A 13,774-nucleotide genomic window follows, 5' to 3' on the forward strand; every position below is an offset into this window, starting at 1 on the left:
TATTGCACCAGCTACAGCACAAACACGTAAGGAGGGACCCTCCCTGCCCACAGAGGTTGGACAGGCAGGGAAGCTGAGGCAGGGATGACTGAATGTGCCCGAGCAGGTTTGGGGCAGAGCTGTTGTATAGAGACAGGTCTTAGAAATCCATCCCTAGCAAATGGGTTGTGTTTTCCACATGAGCGTGGGCTAAGAGGACTTAGCTTTTATGGGAGCCATGCCCAAGTTTTGTTTTAAAGGCTGCAGTGAAAGGAAGGTTAGAGCATAATCCAACTCAAAGGGCTGTGGAGGGGCGTTTTATTACTGCCTGAGCTGGGGAGGAGAGAATCGGGCTTTGAGATGTACAATGTTTCTAGATCTGAAAGTTGATAGTGAATCTCAGCCAGGGTATAATACACTGTAATACAAAACCTGGCTTGTCTGCATGAGACTCCAATGGCAGTCAAATCCCCTTTCAGTGGGCACTGCTCCATTACTTAAAAATCAATAATAAAATACGAAGCTTTTATTGATTCCCCTCCTGGTTTTTTATTGCTATTTTTTTTCTCTAGGAGGGTTTTTGGCATCATTGGTGTTTAGCTGTTTCTTGCTCAACCTCTTTGTTTTCCTACGGCACCTCCACCTCAGGCACAAGCCCCTGAGCACAGAGAGGCTGAATCCAGCCTCGCCTTTCCGAGGTGAGAAGGACCTTTTCCATCAAGAGAGGAGAAGGGTCCTGGCGTAATGAAACCTTACGGGTGAGAGGTTTGGGTGGAGCTGTACTTTTTAATTAAACAAGCGTTGCGCTGTTACGAGGTCACCTGCTGCGGTACGGATAAAGTTTCTCTACAGGCACTGTATGAGTGTGGGAGGGACAGGGACGAGCGGCAGCCCCTCGGGGGCGGCGTGGGGCCGGGCAGCCCCTCTCCCCGCGGGGTTTGTGTCTTTAACAGGGCTGGCGGGGCGCCGGGCGGGCGGAGGCGTGGTGAGCCGGGAAGGAGCCAGTTTCCTGCTTCCCCGCTCGCAGCCGAGCGGCGGCGGGGGGAGGCGCTCGCCGCCCCCCCCATCCATCCCTACATCCCTCCCTCCCTTTTTCCCTTCCTCCACCCACCCATCCATCCATCCGTCCGCTCACCCACCCACCCACCCACCCCCGCCCGCCCTCCATGGGCCGGCGCGGCCGGCGCTGAGCGCCGGGAGGCAGCGCCCGGCGGCGCCCGGCTGCCGCGATGAGCGGCGGGGAGGTGGTGTGCTCGGGCTGGCTCCGAAAGTCACCGCCGGAGAAGAAGTTACGGAGATACGTAAGTCTCAGCCCACCCTACCTCATCCTTACCCCGGCCCCGGGAAAGCCGGGATCCATCCCCCCGCCTCCATCCCCGCTCCCCCGCCGCCAGCCCGGGTGCACCTGCCGCCGCCTCTGCCGGCGCCGCGGAGGCTCGGCAGGGCGGGGGTGCCCCTTGCCCGGGCGGGGAACGAACGCTCCTGGCTCCCCGCCGCTCGGGGAAGGCGAGTGGGAGCATCTCCGGGTCCCCCGGCTTGTGGCCTGGCCCGGGGTGGTGGCGAGGGCGGTGACGGCCGCGGCCGGAGCGGACACTCGGCGCTGGGGCCGGCGCTCTGGCTGCGCCCCGCGGTGGCCGGGCTCACCCGGGACCTGCGACGGTCACACCCCCGCCTTTGAAATCGGCTGTTTTAGGGGAGGCTGGATGTACCTTGGTCCCAAAGAGTAAAGGTACTAACGCATCTTGGATCCCCCCCCGACATTCCCGTAATAGTCGCTCTCCCTCATCCCGTGCAGCTTTCCTATTAATCATTGAACGTCCCAAGCCTTTGAAGATAGCACCAGTAGCGCTTCGATAGCCTTTGTGTCGTTAGCGGCTGAGATCAAACACTTCAAAGAAGTTGTAAAAAGAGGGTCCAAATGCCAGCTCTGTCACATTCCCCACTCATTGAAAGAAATAACTGTTCTTTGCGTCCTCCGCCTGACAGTCCTGCCGTGTGCCACGAGCATCAGCGCTCAGAAACGCGCTGCCGTCCTATGACTCGGCACATCGCTCCCCGGGATGCCAAGGGTCCCACTCCCTGACGCTAATGACCAGCTTCGGCCAGCCTTCAGATGACTGGAATGCAGGCTCTGGGAGGGAGCTGGATGCTCTCCCTTCCTGGAGGGAGACACCAGCCGGATCATCTTTTGGTCCTGTTGCTTTCGCCTGCGTGCATTTCGGGAATGGCAGGCAGAACAAGTGCAGCTGGTGTCTCCCCAGTGCCTGTTATTGATTGATGGAAGCATCACTGCCTACCCTTGAGAGGGAGATGGATGTCTGTCGTCCCGTACTGCAGGCTAGAGCAGGACTGGGGTTGTGTCTGATGTGTGACAGAGTGTTATTAGCCTTGTCCAAAATGAGTTCAACCCTGTGTACATCAGTGGTACCACATCCCTTTGCATTAGACTGTATGTCCAGTTGTTCTTGGCAATCTTTTCCTTGTATGTCTTAGGGTCTTCCAGAGAATATCGGGTTGGCACAGGGCTGTGGGGTGGAACTGCTAGGGAATCCAGTAAGGTAAACCTGAGTGTTTATGTGGGAAGTATCAACCCCCTAATGAATGTAGGCAGGATTTGTGGGAGGTGGACAGAATGACTTTGTGCGTGCTGAACTGTGGAGGATGCTTTTAGCTTAATGGAGCAAAGCACCTTCCTCCCACAGAAATCAACTAATTGCTGATCCTGAGTCACCAATGGCCTTAACTCATCAAACATCATTAGCTCCCCAGCATCTGCCCCGTGAAAGGGCGCTCACATCACTGTCTGAATATCCAGCTTGTGCTCTGGCATTCCAGCAAGAGCCAAAATCTGCTAAATGCTCTACATGGAGGGTGTGACACGCCAGCGGTTAGTGCTAATTATCGATGTGCATAAGACTGCTTTTCATCCATATACATCCCAAAGTGCTTTGCAAGCCACCTATGTTTTCAAAACATCCTCATTCCCCCAAGAGGAAATGCGGCCATGCTGAGATGTGCCCGGCCATCCCACGCAGCCTCCGCGGGGCAGGAAGCGGTGCTTGGCAGATGTCACTCGAGGGGATCTCTGCACTGGAGCGGTCCTGGCGCTGTGGTCAGTGGGACTTCCCTTCCAGTCACGCCAGTTGCACCAGCTTCCTGCATCAGAGGCTGGATTTGAAAATGTTGTCCTTTAGCTTGGACTGTGTCTCACTTTGTGGTGCCCTGTCCCTTTTGCTTTTTAATGTATTATTATTGATACTGTATTTATGTAGCTGTGGTGTGCATTCAGGGTGCTGGTGTGTGGATCAGGTTCTCCTCCAGAGTAGTTCAGAGCAGCTTGCTGGTCCAGAGTCTGAGGGTGATGACTTTCCTCCTGTAAAACCTGTCTTTGTCCACAATAAACCCACATGGTTGGACTTTGGTTTTTGTTCACAAAAGGCGGTTTGCACCAGCTTTTGTACAGCCTCAAAGGGAAGGTGTTGAATCGCTGGCTTTACCGCTTTCCTTGTACCTTTGGTTTATATTCTGCTTTGAGACCTCAAAGGAGAAATCTCAGGCTGCAGGATGCTGCTAATGGGGTTTGAAGTTCCTGCTCTGGCAGTATTGACACAGGGTAGAGGATAGATTTATTTTTTCTTTGACAAGTGCATTTGAAATGTATGCGTCTGCACATGGGTGTGTTGCTAATGCTGTCCTTAAAGTGCTGTGCTTTTATAAGCCTGGTTTTGTTTTGCTTTTATTTTTCAAGGAAATCTATGGCAGGAGAGGAAAGTACTAAATTTACTGTCTAACTTTCACCCAGGGTAGTTGGGAAAGGGGATTCTTCTCCCCACCTGATCTGTGCAGCATTAATTTGCATTTGCAGTAATACCTGCTCTGTTTCACTTCAGAGGATTGTGTTTATGTGAGATTGTGGGACCTATTTGTACAATGCTCTGGGAAATATCAACGTTGTTTCTCTTCTGTTGAGGGACATTCAAATGATCAAACAGTGATTGCTTAAAGATTGAGACAAAGTGTACCTTTTTTCAGACACCCAGCTGCAGACAGGGGCTCATGTAGATTCTGGGCAGTTTGGCTGTAAATGCTACTGTAATATTGATAATGAAAGCTAAGCAAACGATTGAAGGTCAAAAGTAATTGAAGTACCAAAATATTTTTTTTCACCTCTGTTCTGCTTGGGACATCAAGCTCCCTCGTCCTCTTGCTTAATTGCTTTTTTTCAGACAAACAGTTTTTGTACCTTCATAGAATGGCTTGGGTTGGAAGAGATGTTTAAAATTCATCTATCCCAATCCCCTGACAATGAGCAGGGACAGCTCCAACTAGACTAGGTTCCTCAGAGCCCTATCCAGCCTTGTATGTTTCCAGGGATGGAGCATCCACCACCTGTCTGGGCAACCTGTGCCAGTGTTTCACGCCTTCCCCCCCCACCCTCCCCCCCAGTTTTAAAAAAATTTTCTTCCTCATACCTGGTCTGAATCTACCCTCTTTCAGTTTAAAACCATCGTCCTGTGTCCTGTTGCTACAGACCCTATTAAAAAGCCTGTCCCTACTTTTGCCTTTCTGACTTTCATGCATGAAAGGATCTCCTTATGCACAGCCACAAAGCACAGAACTGTCTTTTAATTCTCCTCCTAGCTCCTCCTTAGAACACACGTGAAATTTTTTTTAAAAAAAAACCCCAATCCCTAAACAAACCCCTGGGCTTTAGCTGTGTGACCAGCGAGCCGAGACCAGGGCATGTTGTGCTGGTCCTGTACTGACTCACTGTCTCCTGGTCCTCTCCTGCTGGACGTGCCTGTCTGTTGTTTCCTGTGTTGGACGTGGGTTTAGAGCAGTGTTTTGTGTCTGTCCGCTGCCCGGCACGATGGGCTCTGGGGTGGACTGTCTGGCAGGGAAGCACTGTGAAAAATAACTGCTGTCGTAGAGCAACTCGGCTCCCTATCGTTAGATCAGTGTGCTCTGCCTGCTCATTTATGTACCATGAAGTCAGAGTATTTTCTGTCTGGCTGAGATGTATGTCTGCAGTTCTGACTAAAACAAAAGCTTCTCGTCATGTACTGGTTTTACAGTCCTTTAGTGCTTTGGGTTTGTTATTTTTTTTTTCCTTCCCAGCTGGTTTATCTGGGTTTGGCTTTGTGCATCGATGTCATTCTTACATCAAGCAAAAGCAGTTTAATCAAAGTCATTGGAAGAGCTGCTCCCCTCTGATGGGACAAGCAAGAAGAGGTTAAAGGGCTGATTTACTGATTGCACCCCTATTCCTAGGGGCAGCTCCTTGATGAAGGGCTTATTTTGGTTCCTGAAATAGACTCTTCATATCCCACCTGAAAATGCATTTTAAGGATGTCCTTAAATGAGAATGTGGGATGTGGACTGAAGTAGGACCGTTAGTGCAGAGATATCATAGGCTGTCAAGTGGTGGAGATACCAGGTGGAGTTTGGCACAGTGCTGATATGGATGAAATTTTATAGGAGGGAGAAGAAAGAACATCTCTTTATTCTGCAGCAAAGTGCGGAAGATAGGTATTGTGCAAAATTATCTCCTTTTTTTCCTCTTCTCTCTAAGGAGTTTTAATTGGTCACTCCCATGCTCAGCTGTGCCATGTCTCATTCAGGATGCTCTACCCACTTACAAAAATAGGAAATAGTTGCAGACACTTCAGAGAAAAGCACCAAAAAATGAGCAAAAATATAGAAAACAGAAAGACTGAAGGAAATGGGGTTGTTTGGGGATGGGAGGGCTGAGAGGAGAAATAACAGCCCTCGAGCATGCCAAAGGTAGCTGTAAAGGGGAAGGGGGTAAACTGTTCTCGTGGCTGGTGATTGGGGGCCAAGAAGTGCTGAGCTTGAACTGCAGCAAGGGAAACAAGTGTAGGAAAAACTTCCTAACCTCTGATTGCCAGAGGAGTGGAGCAGTGGAACAGATGGTTTGGGTTGGGCTTAGAGTCTCCATCGTGGCAGTTCTGAAGTGCAGGTTGGCCAAACTCCACTTCAGAGAGCTGAATCTGTTTTGAGGCAGTGGAATAAATTTGACAAGTTCTCCAGAAGTTCCTTCCAGTGCTGGTTTAGGTGAATTTATGGATTTTGAGCCTGGATGTAAGGAGGGATAGATAAGAGGCTTAAGGGCACCAATTATGTCACCTGGATCTTCTGATGGGACTCAGAGAAGTCCTGACAAGTTCTTTGTAGAAAGTTTTGACTGCACTGAACTCCATGAGTTTGCACTTATTCCATCTGTCAAACTGCCTTGCTGCACCCTGCTCCTCCCATTTAATCTCCTAGCTTGATTCCAAAAGACCATCATATATTTTAGCTATTGTTATCTGCCCCATGATTCAGAGCAGGTATGAACACTTGCTTCACCAGAGAAGGTTTTGCAGGTCAGGGGGTGCATTTTGCTTGCAAAGGCAGTGCTTGCCAGCACTCCTGCTACACCAGCTCTCTTGTGCAATGCTGCACAAAGGTCCTGCTCTCTAACTTGTTTCTGTGCTGCATTATTGCTGATGAGTCAAAACACATGACCTCTTCCCTACAACCTCCTTTTGGGGTCACTGGGTTTTTTTGAGTGTGGGGCTGCATTTCTTTGCCCACTGTAGCATTTTCTGGAAACTGTCAGGTGGTGATGTATTGTCATCGTGATCATTGTGATCTAGTAACAGGCAGGTATGTGAATGATGGTTATGTGAACAATGGAGTCAAATTCTTCCTGATTGTAGAAGGTGACAAAATAAGGAGCAACAACCACAACCCAGCTTTGTAGGTTCAGGCTGGGTCTTAAAAAAGCCCCTCCAGTAAGGGGGTCATGGTGTAAAGGAACAGGTTCCCACAGAGGCTAAGGGTCTCAGTCTTTGGAGGTTTTCAGGATTTGTTTAGAGAAAATTCCAACTGACCCAATCTAGTGACACCTCAAATGCAAGGCTGGACTAGAAACCTCCCAAGGTGCCTCTAACCCAACATTTCTTACACCTCTGTAAGGTGGAACGTGGAGCCATGAATCTCAGAAGCAGTAGAGCTGTTGTAGCCCAGCTCACTGTGAAGGTGGATGGTCTTTGTTTTGTTTGCTGCCAACACACGTGCTGGGGCAGCTTTTCAGCTGCTGAAACCCAAACTGGTTTGGTCAGGACTAACCCGTGCATGTTCTGAGGCATTGCATCAATTGTGGTGGACATGCCCACAGAAGTAAGGAGTCCATGTATTGTGTGGGGGGTGAACCTGGTGTATTTTCCTGGTGCTTTGGCTTTGCTAAGACAGCTTGAGTGAATCCTCAGCTATCTGTCATGACTTCAGAGTTGGCTGATTGTCCTGGCAGTCCACAGTGGATGTAAAAGATGGATGGTGGAAAAGCACAGATTGAACGTAAGAAAGACAATACTTAAGGAAATGGTGCGAGGAAGCCGGTTGTATTTCTTTTTGAAATAGAGCAGAAGTGATACTGAAACTATTTTTTTTTTCCCTTTTTCTTTTAGCAACTATCAGATGGAAGACATGGTGCAAAAGTGTTTACCAGACTGAAGCACATAATTTATAGTAATGACTCAAAGGCAGAACAAAAATTATTTATCTGTATTTCAGTAGCAGCTGAGGTGTCTGGGGCTCCATGTCCTGTATTTGGGGAGACCACATCTGCCCTGAAAGTCTGGTCTGATGGGGAAACCAAGGCATGGAGCAAGTCAGTGATTTGTCTGCACTTGTGTTTAGGATTATTCCCACAGCTGGAAACTCACCTTGGCTTTATGGTTTCTACCTTAGCCAGGGGCTTCCGAGCTGCTCACAAGTTTCTGAGGATGTGTGAAGCTGTGGAAACCGATTGCAGCTGGTCCAGAATGGTACATAATAAATCTATCAGGGATTTGGATGATGAGGATGCCAAGGTCATCAAGGGTTTCTCTGAGATGAGTTGATCCAAAAGGTTTGGAAATTACTGCTTTTAATATAAATAGCCCTTCCTTTCAGTATTCCATTAAAGTCTCACTTTTCTATCATAATGCTTAGGTGGATTTTTCAGCATCTCACAGTGATGAGAAAATGTATCTCGAGAGGTGGAAGAAATGGGAGAGATATTTTTATTTACTTCAGGGTGCCCATAGAGCAGCAGTAGAGCTGAAAGACATTTTGCTGCCATTCTGCGTAGCTCCTCCACCTTGCTGCCAAGTGCAACCAGCTTTGTGGTTATCATGTGGTTATCATGGGTTAAACCACAGCAAATTGGCAGAGAATGTGGGAGGCTCTATAGATGGAGCCAGGGTAGAACATGGCTGGTGACTGATCTTTAGCAGAGTTCTGCAGGACTCAGTCTTAGGGCCAGTGCTCTTCAGCATCTTAAAAAATTACTTGGGTGCAGGACTCAAAAGGATACTTAGTAAGTTTGTTGAGGATAATAAGTGCAGAGGAGCTGTTGACTTCCTCCAAGGCAGAGAGGATCTCTCTGCAGAGAGATCTGGACGAATTAGAGGTCTGGGCAATCACCAACCACATGAAGTTTGACAGGGGAAAGCACCAGATTCTGCACCTGTCATGGGTCAATCATGGAGGTATGGACAGCCTGGGGAATGAGATTCTGGAGAGCAGTGCCATGGAAAGGGACCTGGGGGTCCTGGTGGGCAGAAGTTGAGTTAGAGTCAGCAGTGCCCTGGCAGCCAGGAGGGGCAACAGTGTCCTGGGGAGCATCAGGCCCAGCATGGCCAGCTGGGCAAGGGAGGGGATTGTCCTGCTCTGCTCTGCTCTGCACTGGGGCAGCCTCACCTCCAGTGCTGGGGGCAGTTCTGGGTGCCACAGTGTATGAAAGATACAAAACCATTAGACAGCATCCAGAGGAGGGCCATGAAAATGGTGAAGGCTCTGGAGGGGCAACCTTACGAGGAGCAGCTGAGGGCACTCGGTCTGTTCAGCCTGAAAAACAGGAGACTGAGGGGAGACTTCATTGAGGTCTGCAACTGCTGTGGAAGCAGAGGAGCAGGCACTGATCTCTCTGTGGTCACCAGTGACAGGACCGAGTGAATGGTATGAGGCTGTGTCAGGGAAAGTTTAGGCTGAGTATTAGGAAAGGGTTCTTTACACAGAGGGTGATTGGGCACTGAAACAGGCTCCCCAGGGCAGTGGTCACAGCACCAAGCCTGGCAGAGTTCAAGAAGCATTTGGACAGTGCTCTTGGGCATGTGGTGTGACTCTTGGGGTGTCCTGTGCAGGGCCAGGAGCTGGACTTCAGTGATTCCGTCCCTTTCAGCTCAGGATCTTCTGTAATTCTGTGATCACATTTTTTTCTTATTTGTGATTAGTGACATAAAAAGCAAACATTCATCATGTGGATTCACAAAAAACAGACCTGAGACCTGAAGAAGAGATCCATACCATTTGCATGCTGCCAGGCATACACAGTTGCATCAAGGCGTGCCTACCGTGACCTTGCAATGCACAAAGAGGATTTCCTCAAGGTCAGTGTGCAAGCCTGCACAGTGCCATCATACATATGTCATCAATCTTATCTAGTCATACAGCAGTTTAAATATGTGCTGTGTTTAAATAGATATTTTTTTTTAAATACTTAAAAAGCAGTTTTGGTCAAAAAAAAAATGTTCTTAGCTGTCTTTAGCCTGCAAGCTGTGCTTTTAAAGGACAGGAGGAAAATCTGAGTGCTGGAAGCATATGTTTCTTGCTGTGTAAGATAGCCAGCGGTGCCTGTTTCTCCAATGAATCTGGACTAAATCCAGCAACCTGGGGAGGGAAGGGGGGAGCTGATTTCATCTCTGGATTTGTGTTTTCGTATTTGGTTCCTATTTTTTTTCCTGCATTCTTGTGCACTTTTCCTGGAGAAGGTTCTGATCTGGGAAATCTTGCATCAGTCTGGTTGTCTGCATTACACTAATACCTAGAAATGAACTTCTCCATCCAAATGTGAATATTCTTGCCCCAAAACGATGTGTGTTCAGGGTAGGAAGTTCTCTCTTGGGCCAGAAGTGGGACATTTTTATTTATAGTTTAAATCTGGTTTTGAGGCAGGACCAGTTGAGAACAGCTCTTCGACATTTCTGTATTAAGTGTTCAGATTACTTCTTTTCTGTTGCTTCAAAAGCTTTTCTGTCTCTGCCTACTCCAGACTTCACATGACCTCTAAATTTTTAAATGCTGTATGTTTGTTCTCGCTGTTACAGAAGTAATAATCTGTTGACAGAAATGAAAATCTATTGACTGAGCTATCTTCTGGTTGGTTTTTTTTAATTATTATTTATTCATTCTTTTGCTTCTCCACGCCTTTTGGACACATCCAAACTATTTCCATCATGTCTTCTGGATCGAAGATACTGTCCTAATAGCATTTCAGTACTTGTTATGCATCTTATTCCATTTAAACCTGGTGTTTTCCAAAGGCGTTTGCTTTGGAAGGCATTTAGACATTTCTTTGGTGGAGTTCCAGGTCCCGCATCCATATGGTAAGATGGAAATAACATTCTGAGTCAAAGATTTGCGGCCTCCTGAATTTCATGGATTTTCAGTGATTAAGTTTTGCTGATGATCCCAGCTGCTGCCTCGCCCATTCTGGTTCCTCACTGACCTTCAGAACAAGCCAATAGACTTTTCATGTGGCTGCCAAAAATTGCAAGTTGACTTGCTAAATCCACTTTCTGGCCACTTAACATACTCCAGCCAGGGATTATGTCTCGTTTCCAAAAGGGACTAGTAAGCTTTCATTTCTGTCCTCTCTACTGGTGGCACTGGGGTGTCTTTTAAACTTTCAGCTTTGAAGAGCTGTGTTGCACATACGTGGGAGCTGTGGTACCGGGTGCTGCTGTTGAACTGGACAATGCTTTCCTTTGTCTGCATTTTTTTTATCTCATAGTAATTTCAAGTAACAATACTTAATGGGATTGTTAGTCATTGCTACCGATCTGTTCTTCAGATCTTCATCCACATAGTTATTTAAGGATCTTCTGGCTTTTTTTTTTTTTTAATTTGAAGGGGGGAATATGTGGTTTTACTGCTCTCTGGATGCTCTTGGCTTGAAACTGTGCCCCCATGAAAAAGGGAAGGTTGGCTATGCAATTCAGGGTTTTGTTGGTTTCTTCTCCATTTAAAAATCTCCCATACCACTCCTCTAGAGGCCACATCAGCAGCTCCAGATCTCCTTTCTTCTCACACTGCTTGCCCACAGGGCCTGTGTTTGAGAGCCATCCAGCACAGGAAGGGGCAAGCGCAGTAAACCACAGAATCAGAGTGGTTTGGGCTGGAAGCAATGTTAACGATCATCTAGTCCCAACCCCCTGCCATGGACTGGGACACTTTCCACTAGACCAGGTTTCTCAGAGCTCCTTCCAACTTGGCCTTGAACACTTCCAGGGATGGAGCATCCACCACTTCTCTGAGCAGCTTGCTACAAGTGCCTCACCACTCTCACAGTCAAGAATTTCTTCCTATTGTCTAATCTAAATCTCTCCTCTGTTAGTTTAAAACTCTTCCCCCTTTTCCTATCACTATGTGCCTGTGTGAAAACTCACTCTCCCTCTTTTTTATAAGCTCCCTTTAAGTACTGGAAGTCCACAATGAGGTCTCCCCAGAGCCTTTTCGTCTTCATGCCCTTTCCATAAATGCCCCTCTGTAAATGCCCCTTCTGGCTGATAGGCAGCATAAAACAGCCACTCTTCTTCCATGCCATCAACACTAGACACAGCTCCTTTGATTCTGGGTCACTGTGTTGTTCCTAAATAGCTCCCTCCAGATAGGAAGCTCCCGGGAAAACCTTGTTTGCTTTGACCCAAGAAGAATCGATGACTTGAGGCTTGTGTTCTCCCCCCGTCTCGCCTTCCCTGCCTGCCTCACCCACTGTCCACCACACGTAATGTCAGGCCAGAGTTTCCAGCAGGCTGTGGGGAATAGAAGAGCTCATTGTTTTGGGGGTCAGGGCACAGGGCCAGGGTGGCAGGAGAGAGGGGCGCAGAGCTGGCAGCTGAGCCCCACTGCTACCTCCAGCATGGCCTTATGTTATCCACAGGGGCAGCCATGCAGACAGTGGGCACTGTGTGATCATGGCTCCTTAAAGCCTTTGGGGGAGGGAATAAATAAATAATATAACTGAAAGGAAAAAAATGAAGAGATGCAGAAGATACAAGGTGTATGGACTGACAGGGGTCCTTTTAGCTGTCCTGACCAGAAGGAGATGCTGAGGAATTATGTAGGCTGGCTCCTGCTTCAGGCTTCAAAACTGTCAGTTGAGGTTTTAACTGAGCCTTTTCTGTTCAGGTCCTTCTCTGAGCCCTCTGTGTGCATGGAGTGAGGCAGGACAGGGAGCAGGAAGTTTTTCTGCCAGCAATCAGGACTTTATCCTGCAGCAATATGTGTGTGGGTGGACCCCTGACACCAGCATCTTTGGGGAAGGGTGATGAGAGTGATTAGGAGCCTGGGAAAGCTTTATACAACAGGCCTCCAAAGCAGCGAAGGACAGCCACCTTCCAAGGAAAGTGAAGGAGAAAGTGCCCTGATAAATGTCCTCAGGGCTGCTGTCCATGCAGAGGGGGGACAGCATTTCAGCTTGGCTTGTGGGACTTCTTATGTGAGCACCCCAGGGTCCTTCTTTGGGAAGTGTGACAAAGCGTTTGGCACATCACCAAAGAGGGTGATGTCCCATCCCATCTTGGAACCTGCTCTTGGAGAGGTGAGAATTGTGCCTGGGAGAGGTGACCAGATGTGTCTGACCCCTTGGCATCAAACACAGTAGGGGAGCAGGCTGCAGATGTTGAAGCTTGTAAGATCTTTTTGTTACTTCATCCTTCAGCAAGTTCTGCCTCTGCTATTGATATGTGATGGGGGAGAAGCTGTATCCTTCCTACCAGTGCTGAATTTGCACCTTATAAAGTAGATGAGATATGAATAATGTGCATATCTGCAATTTTAGAAGTTAATAGCATGAAGAAAACACTGGAAAGGAACAAAACTGTTATTTTGAGGTTTAAAGCAGTCAAACAGTTGAGGATGTGTCTTTCCAAGAGATAGGGCTCTCTCCTTTCCTTTACAGCGAATTTCCACCTGTAATGGGGTGAGCATTAGTCCAAGACTAGCTAGATCTAGCACCATAGCCACAGAGTTACTCCCACAGCCATTTTCAGCTGCTCCCTTCAAAGTGAAACCAATGGAGGGAGGGCCTGAAGGGCTCAGGCCATTATATCAAACATTTGCAGAACATGTTGGCTGAGGCTTCGACTGGCAATCGATCAATACGCTCTTTCTAGCATCAAAACAGTACAGCCAGCTGGCATGCAGATGGGCTGATGTATCATGTGCTGTCACAGGGAGGTGCATTGAGGAGCAAGATTTGAAGACAGAATCATGTGTAGAGGAAAAAAGGTTGCCTGCAAAGTTCATTTCTTTGGGTTTCTTTAATACTGAAGGCGCCTCACATGCAGCAGAAGGCAGAGCGTGTTAGAGGTTGGTGTCATGGGCAGTGCTTCACTAAATACCCAGTGCTCAGGAGTGTGTGTTGGATGTTCACAGGGAGGTGACAATGAGTGTTTGTCTTGGGCCTCATGCATTGCTCTGGGCTGGGGCTGAAAAAGAGAAATAAAGCAAATCTTGACCTGTGCAATGTATAGGTTGTTCATGAGGCTTTTTAATGAGTTCTTGGTAAAGTAGGGTGTTTCATGAGAATGTTCTAGTGGTGATTTTTCTCTGTCCATCTTACTTCTCGGGACAGTCTGCCATGACCAACTTAGTCATGTTAAATGTTGTCATTAAGGCTTGTGGGGTGCGGTGTGCACCTGCTGCTCTGACACGCTTGGAATTTCAGATAGAATTGAGCTGTTGA

The 13,774-nt window shown here is 48.0% G+C and overlaps 1 protein-coding gene across 4 annotated transcripts in view; it reads left to right on the top strand.

Moving 5' to 3' along the window:
- Positions 1 to 951: 951 nt before the first annotated feature.
- GAB2 (GRB2 associated binding protein 2) overlaps positions 952 to 13,774 on the top strand; it is a 93,960-nt gene continuing 81,137 nt past the window's right edge. For all 4 annotated transcript variants that reach the window (XR_015284890.1, XR_015284891.1, XM_086882323.1 and 1 more), the window contains exon 1: positions 952 to 1,280. Coding sequence is in view for 2 of the 4 variants with exons in the window: in XM_086882323.1 (XP_086738449.1) it covers positions 1,209 to 1,280 (72 nt within the window). In the remaining 2 variants the exon portion in view is untranslated. The remainder of the gene's footprint in view (positions 1,281 to 13,774) is intronic.

The sequence above is a fragment of the Cyanistes caeruleus genome, chromosome 3 (genome assembly GCF_971803275.1).
Source record: "Cyanistes caeruleus chromosome 3, bCyaCae1.hap1.1, whole genome shotgun sequence".
NCBI lineage: Eukaryota > Metazoa > Chordata > Aves > Passeriformes > Paridae > Cyanistes > Cyanistes caeruleus.